Source organism: Megascapheus bottae, chromosome 3 (assembly GCF_031878675.1).
Source record: "Megascapheus bottae isolate mThoBot1 chromosome 3, mThoBot2.hap1, whole genome shotgun sequence".
NCBI lineage: Eukaryota > Metazoa > Chordata > Mammalia > Rodentia > Geomyidae > Megascapheus > Megascapheus bottae.
The window spans coordinates 61,194,485-61,213,118 of record NC_143511.1 but is presented as its reverse complement, the minus strand read 5'-3'; the positions used below and the strand labels follow the sequence as shown (position 1 = coordinate 61,213,118).

Below are 18,634 nucleotides of genomic sequence, written 5' to 3'. Positions count from 1 at the left end.
GCAAAGTAAAAAAAGCAATGACAATGTGACATGTTTGTGTGGGAGTGGACAAATGGATGCACAAATAATTGTGAAGTTCTGACTTTTTGGCAAACTTATTTGGCAATATGATTAAAACTTTCATGAATATATGCATACTCTTTGAGTCATAAGTACCACTTTTATCAAAAGGATAAATAAATGGGAGATCTGATAAAGAATTTTTTTTTTTTATCACTCCTGGGGCTTGAACTCTGGGCCTGAGAGCTCTCCTTGGTCTTTCTCAAGGCTAGAGTTCTACCACTTGAGCCATAACACCATTTCCAGTTCTTTTTTTTCTATGTATGTGGTACCGAGGAATCAAACCCAGGTCTTCGTGCATGCTAGGCAAGCACTCTACCACTAAGCCAAACTCCAGGACCCTAATATAGGATTTTTTAAAATAACAAAAATCAGACACATCCAACATTGCTCAGATGGAGGGCTGATTAAATAAATTATGGTGTGCATGCTCATGTGCTCACATGTCTGGAAGACTAGCCACTAAGAATTTTAACTGTAAATTTGGATGGTAGAACCACGTATAATTTTTGTGTTTTCAAGTTTTTCCCTTAAAATGAATATGTAATCCTTGTATGGGGAAAAGAAAGCTAACTATAAGCATGACCAATATCAAGGTTCATGCAAGTTAGGTTTTCCACCAAGATATCAGGACACTGGCTTCTCTTTGTTCTGAGAACTCCAAGCAAGAATGTGGACCCCAAATGAAAGGAGCCACTGGGTTGATTCTAATCAAAGTGGGCTCAGAAGTAAATAATGCTTATTATTTCTCAATCTTAGCAAGTTTACAGAACCTTCATGGACATTTAATTTTCTATTTTATCCAATAAAAGTCTCCATTAACCACTAAACCCTTAATTACCTTAAACTCCCCACTGTTGCACAGCAATTTAACATCTGTACAGGAACAGAAGGAATACTAGTTCCATCATATCATAATAAGCCAGGCATGTCTCAGTCCCACTGATGCACAATGCCAATCATCTCTAGGCTTACTGCTCTCTTATGAAGCTATTTTTCATGGCTGTCACTTTTAGCAGTGCTAAGAGATTCTGGTTGCTTACCTTTGGATCAAAATAACTCCACTTTCAGCTGATGATATAAAGGTAAGCAAACCATGCAGTAAGCAGCTGAAAGCTACATAGCAAAAGGGAGGATAGTGGGCTAAAGGCTGGCTGTGGACCTACAATTCACATTAAGGTTATTTGGGAAGGGGAGAATTCTCCCTCTCCCTAAAGGTGACAGACTGATCCTATCAGATAAACAGCAGTCTATATCTGTCCTAAAGTGCAAAATACAAATAGTTTATGATGACCTACTAAATGTAGTCACTGTTTAATCTAACTAGTCCTCTGACACCACCTTCTCATTGTCTCTTAACATAAAGACACATTTATTCACTCTGTTTCAGACCTTCATTTCTTTTTATTCTAACACTGATAAATACAAAAGGTTCACAAATACAAAAAATTCTGTATTGCTGTGTAGTAATTAGAAAAATCTATGAAAAGGCAATTTTTAAAGTTGGGTAATATTTATCTAAGAGATAGTCTTCTTGATGAGTGGCTGTAAAAATGTAAAAACTATCTCAGAGTTATTGAATTTTTTAAGTGTCTCATTTTTACCTTTTCTTTTTTTTAAGGGAATCTGTCTTATGTGTTAATTTTGGACAGATTTCTTGTCTGCATTTTGCTGAAGTCTACCTCTTGGTGTTTTCAAAGACAACAACTTTATTTTTACCATCAGCCAATGATGTACTATTCAAAGGAAGATTTTTCACAATAGCTTCAGAAGCAAGAAAAACTGGATTTGGATTTATAGTCATTGTTCTTTTCAATGTCAAAAAATGCTGAAAAAGAATGATGAATTTCTTTTAGCAGTATTAATTTCTCTTTTTACAAGAGTTTAATTTTTCCCACTCACATTGTTGATGAATTCTGTTTGATGAGCTTTTACTATTTTTTCAATATATTTACAAGAAGTTTTCTTGAGAGACTGTTTTTTCCTATCTCAAAGACTCTGGATAAAACTGGTATTAGAACGAGGTTTAAGTTGTCTTCTCCTTTTCCTACTTAGTAACCTGTTGGGCAGAGACCTGAGATTTCTATGGCTCTGTTCAGCAATTCTAGGCATGGCCGAAATCGAATAATGATAACCAAAGCTTCTCCTTATTAATCATAGATAACTTTAAAAATTACTGTTAGAATGCAGTGTTCATGGAGATCAAGTAAATATGAAAAGCCAGGTCAGTGACTGTCTCAGAGCTTAGATTTTTTTCTCCTTTGCTTAATAAGAAATAAATTATCATCGCTATCATCTTCCATGTATCTCTCTTTTTTCTTTTGCTTGCTCCGCTGACTCTCTTTGGAAAGCTTGTCTTCTCTCAGTTTGTGGTAATGTGATGAGTGGTGGGAGAACTTGTGAGACTTCTGGGTTTTAAAACTGTTGGAGGAACAGTAGGGCTTGTGGCCCCTGGGGAAGTCCTCTTCCACTTCCTGATGTCCACCAGCCTTCTGGTGCTTCTCCTGTTCTCTATTCTTGTTCATTTCTTTTTGGCGTTCTTTATCTTCTTGAGGTCGCCTACTGCTTTTCCTTGACTCATGGCTCTTCCTCCTATCATGAGGGGGTCTCTTATACACTGCTTCCATATATGGTCTCTTGAACTGCCTGGGTAAGTCTCCATTTTTCTGCAGCTCTGAAAAATATCAAAGTGTTTTTGCATATTGAGCAGTTAGATGGCTCATATTGAACCTGTATAGATGTGGAAGTAACAACACAAAAGAAAGCTAAACAAATAGTGTGTTCATATTCTAAAAAGCCCTTGCTGAAGTAAAAAAAAATCATTCACTAAAAATGGAATAGCTGCACCATGACTGCTAAAAAGGGACATCTAAAAACCAATGATAATCATTTTATTTGACATATTTAAAGATGTTACAAAATAATAGAGATGACTACAGTGAGAACAGTCATTTTAGTTTCTGAAGAAAAGTGTCTGACCATCTCAAGGTTCCTCCAGTGATAGCCTCTGATGATAAGGCAAAGTGAGATGTGCAAAATGGTCTTTTGATGGTTTCATTTGATGTTTCTATCACATTGTGAATATAAAGCCTGGCCTAGCACTGAAAGATACATACCAAACTAGCCAGGAAATTTCCCTTTCTGAGTTGACTTGGGAAATGTGCATATGTATGCACACATGTATGTGCATGTATTTCACAGGTTTTAATGCTAGATAATGTTCCAGTCCATCATGACACGACATACTATACAGCAGAGTTTCTGACAGTACTAGGTGAAAGATGAGGTTAAAGTGAGTGATGAAGGCTACCATTCCCCAAACCTTGAAAGAATATAGAAGTGACAAATAAAAATTTTTGGCATAATACTTTGATTCCTGTGGACTATAGTGAGCTTTAAAGTGCAGCTGTGCTGAAGGTGACAAAACTATTTAAAAAGGAAAAAAAGTTAATGTTTTTGTCAGATTATAAAAGAGCAGCTAGGTGTTTTAATTCTAGTGACTTGGGAGGTAGAGATCAGGATAATCAAAGCTGAAGGCCAGGTTGGACAAAAAGTTTGAAAGATCCTGTCTCAATTAGTAAAAACTGAGTGTGTTAGCATATGTATACTATCACAGCTACACAGGGAACATAAGACAGGAACCCTATGGTCTAGGCTGGTTTGGGTACAAATAAAAGACTGTTCAGGACATAATTAAAGCAAAAAGGGCTGGTGACATAGCTTGAGTGGTAGAGTGTGTACTTAGCAAGGGTAAGGTCCTCATTTCAACCTCTAGCATCCTACCTCCAATCAGTTATACTCACTGTAAAATAAGAGAACACAGTCATAATCCTTTAATTCAGAGATGACATTTTTATACATTTTCTTTAAATCTCTTTCTAGTTTGGTTGCCTAGTTACTATCTTTATGTGCTATAATTTCTTTACAATTGAGATAAATTTTATATGAGCTCTACCACATAAAGCTATGCAGGACCTTTAAGTATTTTTTCTACTTTCCTCAGAATTAGTATCTTAATTTTGATAGGACTCAGAGAGGTTTTTTTTTTTTTTTTTTTAAAGGACAACTTCAAAAGGGCAAAAGAGCCAGGTACCAGGGACTTACACCTGTTATCACAGTTACTCAGGGGGCTGAGATCCAGAAGACTGAAGTTCAAAGTAGTCTATACAGAAAAGTTTAGGACACTCCATTTCCAAAACAGCCGGCAAAACACCAGGTTGCAGGTGTGGCTAAAGTGGAAGAATGTCAGCCGTGCATACAAACTGAGCAAGTAGGAGGCTCTGAGTTAAAGGCCCATTTAAGAAGAAAAGAAAAGAAAAAAAACTGAAAACAATGTTAGGAAGTCAACAGAATGCACTGCAGTTGCTGAGGGCCTGGAGCCTTGCTTGTTAGGAGCAGTAGAACCAAACACTAGGAAGGAAGTCCCATCAATTACCTACCAGGAAAGACTTTCTTTGCAAGAAAAGTATTAGGTACATACAGAAGGGAAGAACTGCTAGTCAAACAGAAAATATCCAAAGGAATCTTTAACATTCTGCTTCCACAGATCGCAGTACATTCCTGTAAATGTTCACTCTGGAAAAAATTGTTCATTATGAACAGATAATGATAGGATTTTTGAAGTCAAGACTTGTACTTTTATAGTTTTTATGGTACTTATAAATATATTTTTCTAAGCTAACCAATGATCTCTTAAGTAGGCAAAGATAGTGAAGTTTAACTCCATACCTTTTGCTTTGCGTTTTATTCTCTGTTCTCTCTCCCGAATTTCGTATTTGTCATCATAGAAATAGATGAACGGAGATGCTGGAAATGTCTGGTTAAACATTCTTCTTTCTGTACATTCCTACAAATTGTATTTGAAATTGCAAAGTTACAAAGTTGCACTATTCAGAGTATCTTCCTGTGGGTTCTGTTAATTAGAGACAAGCCCTACATCACCGATGCCTCAGACTGTGGCTGATTTCCTACTTAGTACTTACTGGATGCTAGGGTCACCCAGACCAACAGCCCTATTTTGCTTTTATGCTACTTGTTGTGGTTTGAGTTTTCTTCTCTTTCTTACCTATGAAACTCATCTTTTCTCAGCCTTCTGTTTGAGTTAAGAGCATTGAGGAATGGAACTGACTGTGCTTACCTTGTCCTCCGTTAGAGGCTGTACTATATCCAGTCTTGTGCTAATAATCTGTCCTTTCTCTGTCTCTTCTAATAGCCTTCCATCAACTGCTTTTCCTGTCTCTCTGGATGTAGGTGTAAATTCTTACTAGCTCTTTCCTATTTTATTTAGACACAAGTGGTTTGCAAACTTATATTAACTCAACATTCACTGTTCACTTGAGTAATGAGTTTGTAGTGAAGAGTGGTGTGGTAAAGGGTTGTCTGCTTTCAAATTACTCAGGTAGTTCTGAGACAACCCACAAGAAATTCCTCTCTGCTTGTCTTCCATCTTCCTTACTGTTAAGATCACTGCTTTGACTTGCAACTCCCCTACTCTCATGACTCTGGTCTTCCCATGCCCGATAGTTCCCAAATTCACATGCTTTGGCCCAAGTCATTCCCCTCATGGTAGGCTTTTATCACGACACACTACACATATCTGTTTAAGCAGAATTTCTGAAACATTTTTTCTGAACAAAAAAAAAATCCCTTTTGAACTCAATTTTTTATTCTTCCATCTTTACTGAAGAAAAAAAATTACAGACCTTTTAGAAAGTATGGGAAATATCCACACAGAATTTAGCTGATTACTTCCTAACTTTGACTTTATATAAGAGACATGTATTTCTAAGGTATCTGACTAAGCTGGTAGACATACATTTTATATCCTCCATTTGTAGTTAAGAAAATCACGAATCAGGGCTGAGCATGGTGGCACACGCCTACAATCCCAATTACTCAGGAAGTGGAGATAAGTAGATCACGTTTTGAGGCCAGCCCAGGCAAAGTTGACAAGACCCTATCTTAAAAACAAGCCGAATATGCTGGCACATGCCTGTGGTCTCAGCTACTCAGGAGGCGGAGGCAGGAGGATCGCGGTTCGAGGCCAGCCAAGGCAAAGTTAGCATGATACTCTATCTGAAAAGAACAAACTAAAAGCAAAAGGACTGGGGGCATGGCTCAAGTATTAGAGCACTTGCCTAGCAAGTGCAAGACCTTGAGTTCAATCCCCAGTCCTGAAAACAAAAAACAAAAACAAAATCAACAAAAGAAAAAAAAAAAGAAAACCATGAGTCATTCCAAATATATTCTTAAGAATAGAAAGTAATGAAAGTCTGCATTTACCATTGATATTGTATAGTAACAGTTTACCTTAATTGACTTCTGCTTTTAGTATCAAGAGTTTTCAAAGAACTAGCTTTTGGTTTTGAGATGCTACTTAGTTTTCTATTTCCTAGTTTGGTCTTTTACCCTTTCTATTTCCTTCCTTCAGCCATCTTTAGATTTTGTAACTTTCTATATCATTCTGGGCTATTTGGGATCTTACAGGTTATAAGGCAAGCTTATAGGGCAACATAAAGAAATGTTTTTGCTTCATGGGCCATGAACTTAGGGCTCGGGCAGTCCCCAAGCTCTTTTTGCTCAAGGCTAGCATTCTGTAACTTTTACCCAGCACACTACTTCTGGCCACTTCCAGTTTAGGCCACTTCCAGTTTACGGTGGTTAATTGGGAGATAAGACTTTCCTGTATTTGCTCCGGCTGGCTTCAAGCCATAATCCTCAGATCTCAGCCTCCTGAGTAGCTAGGATTACAGGTGTGAGTCACCAGGGCCCAGCTAAGAAATTTTCGCAAAGCCATTATCTGTAGTGAAGTAAATTCCCATTCCCAGGAAAAAAGGATAATCATGAAAGACTTAGGTCTAAGATTGTAACCATAATACACATGAAAGTCTATTAATTAGTAACAAAACACATGAAGGTTGTCACAAGTAGTCTAGTAGTATTAGCAGGACTCTAGTACTTAGGGGTACTAGAGTTCTTTAGTAAGAACTCTAACCCTACAATAATAGTAGCAAATTATGATTATAAAAAGGTACCAGAAATCCTGGTATAGACAGCCAATACCCATACCAACAGAAGCTTTTACTACTCTCAGCTCCCACTCATCCTTTCCCATTCTCCTGAAGTAGTCTCTTTGCAGTGTCTCTCTAGCTAGAGAATGAGGAGAATTTAGGCAGGGCAATGTCCTATCTTTCACATAAAGAATCAATCTGCAGGGCTGAATTTCTAAACATGAAGGGAAGAGGTCCTCAGACACACTTAATGATCTGCGTAGTCTTATTTGGATCCTGTAGAGCTGAGACAAATATAAAAACACAGAGCTATGTAGTAACTAAAATGTTTCCAAAGTTATGTGTAAATTGTATTTTGATTATCCATATTGTTGGTCCTCTCCATTAACACAGACAATTGATAGTGATACAATTTACTTACTATTCTGCAATGGTCACATAACTCGTCTCTTCCCCCCCCCCATCTTTTTAGCGTTGGTTAATCTAAAATACTCTGTCTATGCTTTTTGTAAATTACCTAAATCTAGACTTCAATATAAATTCCAAATGCTTTAAAACATATTCCTATATTAGCAGCAAGCATCCTACTCTATTTGTGTTCACTTGAACAAACAAATGCTAAAATTATACCCTTTTGCTGTGAAGGGGCAAGCAAGCATAGATTGTACCATCTCTGATTTGTGTGGCAGTGGATTAATTATGTGAGTATATGAGTATGTCCTGTAAAAGGTCTTGGCAAGTTCTGAATGTTAGTAACCAGGATGAGTGCAGAGTACTTAAAAGATCTAGAGATTACAATTCTGTAAAAGAAATCTCTAGTTAAGCTGTCAATGTGAGTTCTACAGAAGCAAGTTGAGTATCCCATAGGATCTCAACATACGATGGGTTTGATCACATTAGAGACAGCATTCAAATCTCAGTGCTATACAACTTCTTTGCTTGGGAGATAGACTTGAGGACCAGAGGAAAAAAAATGAGTAGTTCAAATCACCTGGTTAAGTCAGTAGCGTAGAAAAAATTAGAACTGAGAGCTGGGAGTGGTGGCACACGCCTGTAATCCCAGCACTTGGGAGGCTGAGGCAGGAGGATGGCGAGTTCCAGGCCAGCCTGGGCTACATAGCAAGATCCTGTCTTTAAAAAAAAAAAAAACACAACAACAACAACAAAAAATTAGAACTGAGGAACAGAGCCTCATTTTAGGTATTAAATCCTACCCTTTACCCCAACAGTTCTTGCTGCCTGAAAATGGAAGAGAAATCTGATCTGTTGGTGGGCTTTGTGTAGTACTTTTTCTTCTCCCCACATCTGTAGGGCTCCTAAGGTCTGTATTAGTAAAATGTCACTGATGGAGCTCAAAAAGTTGCTGTAATACTCCTTCTCCCACTCCACCCATTATATTGCTCATCCCTCTGTACACTTTGAGGACTCTATAGTCTCTGTGCTTTCTGCACCCTATCATGGAAACTGATTTTATTAGTTTATTATGGATTCTAGGCAATAATATGAGATGCCTGCATGGAAAATGGAACCATTTTTCCGTAAGGATTTTCTAATTCTTGCACCACTGCCTTTCCTTCTCTGTATTAAGATGTTCATATTCTGTGGGTTCTGAGCCTATTCTTAACTGTGTCTTGTCTCTGCATGAGTTATTCCTGCTTACTCCTAATGTGGCAACTGGCTAGGGGACTCATGCCCATCTCATAGCCAACAGTTTCTTTTTGCTCTGATACTGTAGTCTAGACTACAGTTGAGTCCTTCAGGTTGAGCCTGGGAATATGTTGGTTGGGAGTATGGGCACTTGTAGGCAGGTGAGTTAGTGATATGCCACACCTAACTTTCTACTACTGAAGATCAGAGATTGCATGTGAGTGGTAAAGCTTAACTGAATATTAATATGGTACCATGGAAAACTGGAGAACTAATAGAAAATCTAAAACTTAATGTGTCTGTGTTCAAGAAATGATATGATCACATGAGAACCATTACTGTGTTCTTGATGATGACAAGTATTTGTCTGATTGATTTTATAAGCTGCTTTTTTTCATGTGCATTTAAAACCATTAGTGTTTACTGCTTTGAAAGTTACTCTGCAAAAGACAGGAGAATTAGTAAAAAAAAAATACGTTAAATTTTGCTTCTGAATTTTAATGTGTAACCAGGAAAACATTCAGAAGTTACATTATTTTTGAATTCATCTTTCAGCAATCACTCACTGACAACATAATTCTTTATGTTCATATGCCGCTCGAACTTACATGTCCAAAATGGCCGTTCTGTGCACAGTTATAGCAATAAACTAAGGCTGATTGTCCAGAAGGGGTCTTCGGCTTTTTTGGTGGTCCAGGTTTGGTCTGTAACATAAATATTTGTGTGGCTTTAACAAATTTCAGCAGAAAATTAAAACCTTGTACTTTCCAAACAGTTCTTTTTAGGTATCCTTAGAAATAGTGCTCCTTTTAGTGTGGAGTGGTAGTAGACAGAGGAAAGAGCCAGTAACATTGAAGGAATAAGCAGAAGAGTTTATAAAAGGAACAGAGCAGGGAGGGCTCAAGGATGTGGACACAAGGAGGACACAGACTTAGTCCTTAAGAGAGTATTTTCAAACAGGATGATCTGATTGATCTTTAATGCCAGATATGGCAGAATGGCCTGAAGATATCAAGACTGAGAAATAATCTATTACAAGAATAATAACTAGACATTGATAACCATATTTTGAGAATCTGGAACTAATAGAGAAGTCCCAAGAATACAGATGGCAGCAGGGTGAAAAATGAAGGCTGTATACAAATTTGAAGAGAAGAACAAGGAAAGAAATAATTACCACAGTGCCAGGAGTTTGGCCTAGTGGTAAGAGTGCTTGCCTAGCATGCATGAAGACCTAGGTTCAATTCCTTGGTACCACATAGCAAAAAGCTGGAAGTGGTGCTATGGCTCAAGTGGTAGAGCTTTAGCCTTGAGAAAACTCAAGGACAAAGCTCAGGCCCTGAGCCCAAGCCCAGGACTGGCACACATACACACAAAAATGGAGTCCCAGGTCCTTTTGTGCCTGGGCTGGCTTTGAACCTTGATCCTCAGATCTCAGCCTACTGAGTAGCTAGGATTACAGATGTGAGCCACTGTGACTGACGAGCTGCGTTTCTTTTCTTGACTTAGGGAAATAATTAATAGGCAATGAAAATCTTTAAACAACTTAGTTGAACCTCTCACTTCCTAAAATGGATAACTGGAGATGTTATTTTGCTTGTCACTGTAATCAAATGCCTGATAGCAAGTATTGAAAGAAGAAAAATTTTATTTTGCTTGTAATTCTAGAGGTTTCAGTCCATCTTGGCAGCAAGAACATGGAGCAGTAGCTTATGTCATCATGAGCAGGAAACAGAACCAAGCAGTTATAAGATGATACAGTCAAGGACATGCCTCCAGCAACTTACTTTCTCCAGCCAGGCCCCTATTTTCCACAGTTCTACACCTCTCCATAGTTTTTTCAGATGTAAAGCATCAATAGATTAAATCATTGATTTGGTCAGAGCTGTCAGGATGCCATTTCTGAATCATCTTCACAGACAAGCCTAAAAGGGTGCTTCACTCTCACAAGAGGCATTTCTCATATCCAACCCATGAGCAAAGCTTGCCAGATCTCTAAGACACATCTATTTCTTTTCACCCTACTACTACTCCCTAGAGTATTTACCTCTCATTTGGATGACTACAGGAACTTTATAACTGGTGTCTCTGGATTATTTTCAGAACAAGGTGATCTTCCCAGCATATATATGAGGACATATTGCTCCTCTAATAGCTTCACCTAATTATCAAGAAAGACTGAGCACTTACAGTCTTACATTTTCCTCTTCCACCTGTCTGACTTTGCTATATGCTCTGGAGCATGTCCCAACATGCCACTAACTTTTTTGCTGTTCTCTGAATATTCTAAATAAACTTTGAGTACACTTTAGCCTCAGTAGTTCCATCTGCCTGGATCACTGTTCTCCTAAAAACAACTCTTTAGCTCCTTCAAGTCTTGGCTCAACACTCATCGAAGTAAGGCCTTTTTGGCAAACCTATTTAAAACTGCTAGCGCTCTCCTCATGGTACTTTCTGTCTCTTCCCTCTGAGCCTCTCCAACCAACTAATCCCTCAAACAAAAAGCCAGAAAAAATTTAACAATCTCCATAGCTCTTTTCATATCTGACACATTAAATATTTTACTTGTTTTAGCTATCCACCTCAGCCCTTCCCACCAGGCACGAAGAAAGTACATTTTGTGAAGCCAGGGATTACCTGCTTTTGTTTACTGTCATATTCTATTTCCTGGAACACAGCTGAGCATAAAGTACAAATTAGATATAATGAATAAGGAAGGATACATATTAATGTATATGTAAAACGTACGCCCACAGCAAACATCGAATAAATTTTAGCTACTGCACCTGAAGGAACTACTTTTTTATGTCCTTAGGGAAACCTATAAAATCTTGCTATGACACATTTTAAAAAGGTTGAGTAAATTACTAACTTCCTTAGTGCCTCTTCTACTTCACAGTGAGAGTGTGGTACCTATCAGAAAGGAATTAGTAAAAAGAGTAACAGAGATCCTTTTTTTTTTTTTTTTTTTTTTTGCCAGACCTAGGCTTGAGCTCAGGGCCTGAGCACTGTCCTTGGACTTTTTCAAGGCTAGAGCTCTACCACTTGAACCGCAGTGTACCACTTTTGTTTTTTTCTATGTATATGGCATTGAAGAATCGAACCCGGGTCTTTGTGCATGCTGGCAAGCACTCTACCCCTAGGCCAGAGATCCTTCTTAATCAATCCTGAAGGCAGGTTTCATGTTGACACATTATTTTATTTTGAAAGCAATCGTAAATATAGCCCTACTGTTCAGTTTTGCCTCTTTCTGAAGTGTAAACAGTTGGATGCTCAATCATCTGAATAATGTCACTATTTAAAAACTTCCATTATAACTAATAAAAATAGCATGAGTATTTATATTGTGCTACGAAATTCTAAACTGTTTCACAATAATTAATTAGTAAATGACACGACAAGCACTATCTACATGCTCTCATTTTAATAAACTACCATGTTCTAGGACTTAATAGGAATGAAATCAGCCTAGATCTTACCTAATTAGAGAACATTTCTGTATTAGAATACAGTACTGAAAATTCAATAATGATTTCCAGTGGACAAGTTTTCATACAATAATCTAACAAAAATCTTCAAGCTATTTAAAATGTGAGAAATAAAAATCTTGACTCAATACTTCTGCCTTGGAGTATGCCTTTAGTTTTAATTAACAGTAAAGATCCAATTTAAGGCAGAATGTGTCAACTGATTAACTCTGGGTTCAGGGTCCTGTCACATGCGCCTGTACTACCGACAAAAAGTTATTAGCAAGAGTGAATATAGTTTTAGAACTTTTTTGAAGTCAAAATGTTTTGACTCAATGTATACCAAGTGAACTATTCATGAAAGGCTTTTTGTTTGTTTGTTTGTTTTTACAGACATTTAAAGAATCTATATTTGTTGGGTGATATCTTGGAGATTACTTTACTATCAATATATAGAAGTAATAACCCGGTAGATAGCATTACCTATGAAAGGTCCATCCCATCTGCTATTCTTGCTGAAAGCTTTTCATGCACCAGTAAACTCAGTAAATATCAGAAGATAACGCATAAGCCTACCACGCCACGGATTTACTTCTAATGTCTCCTCAAAGTGCAGCCCAATGCAACGATTACAAATGATTTTCTTCTAATGTCATTTTACATAACCCTTTTTTCTGCATGAGTAGTTAGTGCTGAGTGAATGAATGAACGCCATTAAAACAGTTAATCATTATCTGGGACACTGGCCTCACTCCCTTCACTACTAGGAATCTCCATGACAAAGGCCAAGAGATCAAAAGGCTAGAGCTGCCTCAGTGTCCTATTTCTAACAGTAATTTTTTATGCAAATAAACCTGCTGGGCATCTCCCCCAGTGACCTTGAGCGGCCCTTATCTAAACTGACTTTGATCCAATGAGGGCTTGCATCTAATTGACACTTATTACTATATAGGAGCAATTAATTTCACTAATTAAAGGATTTTTCTACTTTTGTGAACACAAAATAGATTTTATTTATAACCATGTATATCGACTAGAGATTGCATGCTTTAATTAATGCAGTTTTCATGTGAACATATACTAAGAGGCACATTAAAAACAGCAAAAGTATTCAAACAATGTATAGCACTGAGAAGGTAGTAATTATCTCTGATCTTTCTCAATAATTGCATTTACCCACATTATCTTAAGTCAATATGATTTTCATGCTTGAGAACAGTCTTACTCTTAAATTTTTCCCCCAAATCAACGTATTCTTTTTTTTTTGACCTTCACATATAAATTTTTATTTTTTTAATTTTTATTTTATTTTTTTATTGTAATTAGTAAAAGGGTTACATGATATTTGCCAGATAGAAGGTGCATTAATTCACATACATTGATACCCTTTCACATGTCTTGGTCCCCATTTCCCTCCCCCCCACACCCCCCACCTGTCTTGGTTTTCCCCCCTTCCCTATCAAATTTCAAATATCCAAATACAAATAAATTCAATATATCAGATAACAAAGTGAGATACTATACCAATATGAGATCAACGTATTCTTTTAACAAATTAAATAACCTAACTCTTTCCCCAATGTTTATATATTAAAAAGATTCAACCTAAGGAATCAAATAAGACTTCTTTCTAAAGAAAATGTTATCTAAACTGAAAGCTTGCAATCATATTCAAGCTCCCTTAGTTGAAGTCACCTATTTTTATTTGTATTGAGAAGAAAAAAGTCTGAATTTAAAATACACATTTTTTCCCTTCTGTTTACTAGTGATCTTAAAAAGACCAGAGATAGTTTCTAAGTACTTAGTTTTATAAGGAGTAGATAGGGAAAGAAGAATGGGAGCTCTTTCCTTTCCTTTGGTATACATAAATGCCAAAAGAATGTACTAATTCAAGGAAATTCAACATCATTATCACCTCAGGCCAAAGGGAATCAAAGTGAGAAATGAAGTTGGACAAATAGATTTTAGTAAAGGGATGAGGTTGAATGTATAAGCAGGCAATAATGAACTAGCAACGATAGACATACTCTTCCCTTGAATTTAGGTCTCTGAGCTGGGTCCTTAAACACACCTGCAATCTGAACTTTAGGCCTCTTTCCACCATGGTTTTAGACAAAGTCTTCTATTTGGTGACAGTTCTGGCAAATAGTCGCTCACATCCCTCTGAAGAGAACTGGGAGAAATTTTCTTCCCAAGCTGAAGGTTTGGGATTATTTTAAAACAATGCTTCCTTTATAATTTTTTTAAAGCTTTTAAAAAGTTTTTCTTAGTGCAAAGAGAATTTGTTTGTATTCTAGTGGGTAATGTCACTAAATTCCCCCCATTTCCTAAGAAAAGAATTGAAAGTACTATATATAATATACACATATTATTTTATGTATGGGAAAGAAGGTGATATGTCCAACAGACTACCAATCCAATGGGTAATTCCTTAATTAGGCGGATTTTTGAAACATGTATTACGTACACAACAGACCGGAACGTCTCCTTTGGAGCATTTTCTAGTCTGTCGGGTGATTACATCATTAAGCCACACATGCTACGTAGAAAAATCCTTATGAAAATTCATGAAAAAAATGTACAGCATATCATTAGCATGCAGCAGATATGTTTGCTTTTGATATTTTTCTGTTTTTTTTTTTTTAAAAACTCCTCTAAACCCTACATGAAGTAATTTAGTTTAGGTCATTAAAACATGAGAAAGGTACCAGATACTGGTAAAAATGAAAATTACAAAAAACTGCATTGCTCATGATTTAACTGAGAGTAATTTGCTTTATTGGAATATGGGTTCTTCAGCAGTGTTCATTTGAACTGTAGCAAAAAAAAATATTGCTTTATTGATCTCATAGTTCCATATACACACCTAACTTCTCTCCTATCTCTCTTTTTGATACACTGAAGTTTTACAAACCATGAGTTAGTATGGATTAGAAATGACCAGTAGAAAAGCCATTAATTAGCAAAAGCCTTGTATTATTATGTTTGTATACTTATGTCTTCACCTTACATAATTCAGAGTTTAATGGATTGCACGAGTGTCTTTGTCAATAAGCCCAAACTATTCTAAAGTAACATGAACAAATGTGAATTATTGGTATAAATCTAAGTAGTGAAAAAGATTACATACTTACAACATTAAGCACTAGGCAAAACGTACAATATATTTGAAGAGCAATATAAAAGAATCACCAAGTTTTGTAAAAAGCTTTTAAATGAACTAAATTAGGAGCTTTCTTTTCGTAAATGAGACACCTTCCCTACCAACCCCCCTCAACAACAAAAAGGAAATTATCAGTAAACAGAGAACAATGAACATATGCAAGACAGTAAGGATCACTGTAATTCACTCCCTGAATGCTCCAAATCTTCCTGGCTTAAAAAGCATCCCAATTTTCTCTAAAGGTAGTGGCATTTATTCACTGGGCCATAGCTAATTTTACATGGAATGCAAAAATGTTAGTTTAAGTTTAATTTACCACCCTATTTAAATATTTCCAATGTAGCTCTCAAACTGCAGAGTTATCCCTCTGTCTATTTTAATTTTAAAGTAAGTTAGCAAAGGCTTCCTTCTTAATCCCCAGAGACTACCTACATAGTGACACAAACGCACAAATTTATGACAGCAACATAAATGCTCTTCTGAAGTAATGTGCAACATTAAGTGAAAATCATTTCCTGGAAAGATATTATAGGTATCTATATTTTATTTGCCATCTTAAACATATCTGGGTCTTTATGGCCTTATTTTAAAAATGTATTTCCTTTTTATATTTCCTGGTGCAAATGGACTGCATAAATAAGCAATGTGCTATGAGGCTTCAGACCAGCCGATAAAACCTTTCAATTTTCATGCCAGCTTCTTCTTTTGTAATTCAAATCCGCCTGGAAACTGGCAGCTCTGAAAACTGAAACAAGCACTGCCACAAATACCTTGTAATGCTATCGACCTTGTCTGCCCATGCAGTGAGAAAGGGGGATGCGTATGTGTCTGCAGCCATCCAGATAACACAACTCATTTTTTTAGGGGGGAGGGTTAGGGTGGGGATAACAGAAGCTAGCCCCAGTCTGTGCACCAAACGCAGTCATTACCAGGCGAGTTGGAGAATAAGTCTCTTCAAAATACACAGTGCATTTAAAAACCATATATGAGGCTGAGCCACTGCTGTCATTACCAATTTTAATTTAGCTCCTTCAGTTTGCCAGGCAGATAAACTCTTTAGTGCTGTTTTTTAATCTATTTGCCACATTTTATGTTTAAGATTATAGTAATATGGACAGTAGAAGGAATCACTTTTAGAGGAAATAAAGAAATAGATCCGCTTATCGGCCTCCATCAGAAAGTTCATTAATCAGCCAGGCTTTGTGCCCTCTAAATTGAAAGGTTAAATAATCCTCTCAGGAATATTTCTCAGCCCTTCCACCAATTGTCCGGAGAGGAGCTGCCATTCATAGCGTGTGGGATCGGTGACAGGGTATCTTACCACTGTTTGGACCCCAAACAATGACGGACAAATGGCCTGGTTTACAAAGAAACCTTTTAGTACACAGATGGAAAAGGACCACAAGCTTTGATGCAGGGTGTAAGGATGAGGACAGTGTGAAGGCAGAATGTATAAAGACAGAAAAGAATACACGAATATTTTATCTGCAGATTTTATGGGGGTATACTATAAAGCAGAGAAAACATTTAATATACATCTTTCAATCATCTAAGATGTTTAGCATATTCAAATCTAATGCAGTTTACATGTAACTAATGTTAAGTCTCCACTGAAAAACTATAGAACTATAGCTCTATTATATTTATTAGCTCTATTATATTTATTAGCTTGTTCACAGGGGATCCAAATAAACAGATTTTCATTTTAACCATAACTCACATAACACATTCATGCCTCTTTCAACCTCCACTTATTCTACTGAAATACTGTTAATAATCATTCACAAAGGCAGGGAATTCCATAGCTCCAAGGACCATAGCTCAAGAGAGGGAAAAGTAATGCTTTTTTTTTTTGCTTTTACAATTTGTCCCATCTTGGCTCTTGCTTGTCTTAAAATAAGGAACAAATGTAGGGTAGATAGGAATGTTCTTCAAAAGACTATATATCATATGCACTGAGAAAGCATGTAATTCTATTATTGCCTTTTTTGTACTGGACATATACACAAATGCAGCTAGAGTGTGCAGAACTGACTCATTACATTTTGCTATGAAAACTGGCTGTTTTAGGACACCAGACATGGCATGGTAGAAACTAGTTTTATCTAAAATGCAAAAAACTGATATGCTATTTTGTTTCCTTTCTCATCTGATTAGAACGAGGAGAATGTATTAATGCTGTTATATATGAATAATTTAATATTATTCTCATTATATAGGAAGCAACTTTTTATGCTGTATCTGCCTTTTTTGTTTGTTTTTTGTTTTGGTTGGTTGTGGGCTTGAACTCTGGGGTTGGGCATCATCCCCGAGCTCTTCAGTTCAAGGCTACCACTTTACCCCTTGAACCAAGGCACCACTCCAGTTTTTTGGTGGTTAATTGGTAATAAAGACTCTCACTGCCTGTCCAACTGGCCTGTTGTATCTGGCTGGCTTTGAACCATGTTCCTCAGATCTCAGCCTCCTGATTAGCTAGGATTACAGGCATGAGCCACCAGCACCTAGCTTGTATCTGCTTTTAGAAACAGTATTTAGATGGCACTGAAGTTATTGGACATTCAGTAGCTATACATATACACACACACTTTTTAAGTACTGGCACTTAAACTCAGAGCTTTGAGCTAGACTTTGTCTCACATTTGGAGCCACTCACACGATCCATATATCTAGTCTACTATTTTTTGCTGGTTAATTGGAAACAGTCTCTCAAGACTTTTCTGCCTTTTTTCTTTTAATGTGAGTTTATATTCTAGGATATATATCTGTATTCTGATTTTTTTTTTTTGACAGTCCTGGGCTTGAGCTCAAGGCCTGAGTGCTGTCCTTGGGCTCTACCACTTGAACCTCAGCACCATTTCCAGCTTTTTTTTATGTATGTGGTACTGAGGAATCGAACCCAGGTCTTTGTGCATGCTAGGCAAGCACTCTACCTCTAGGCCAAACTCCCGGCCCCCCTTTTCTGCCTTTTTTGTGACCTATGATACTCTAGAGTTCAGCCTACTGAGTAGCTAGAATTAAAGGTATGAGCCACAAATGTCTGGATTTATTACACATTTTTAATTGTGATGACTAGTTTTTTGGTGTTGAGTACTGAACCGAGGGCCCTTTGTATGTTAAACATGTGTTGCATTTTTATATATGGCATGCATTTTATATAATCATGTTTCATTAGGAAGGCACTAGGTTAAATATTTTTGTGATTTCTAATCACACATACAGACACCTCCCCCCCTCCACATACACACACTTTTTTTTTTTTTTGCCAGACCTGGGCTTGAGCTCAGGGC

The 18,634-nt window shown here is 37.0% G+C and overlaps 1 protein-coding gene across 1 annotated transcript in view; it reads right to left on the bottom strand.

Annotated features, from left to right (window-relative positions):
- Positions 1 to 1,476: 1,476 nt before the first annotated feature.
- Positions 1,477 to 18,634, bottom strand: part of LOC150065633 (zinc finger CCHC domain-containing protein 7-like) — a 47,005-nt gene continuing 29,847 nt past the window's right edge. Inside the window, exons 6-8 of the mRNA XM_090329375.1 lie at positions 9,326 to 9,421; positions 4,789 to 4,906; positions 1,477 to 2,734 (exon numbers count right to left, since the gene is read on the bottom strand). Of these exons, the coding sequence (XP_090185501.1) occupies positions 2,298 to 2,734; positions 4,789 to 4,906; positions 9,326 to 9,421 (651 nt within the window). The 3' untranslated portion in view covers positions 1,477 to 2,297. The remainder of the gene's footprint in view (positions 2,735 to 4,788; positions 4,907 to 9,325; positions 9,422 to 18,634) is intronic.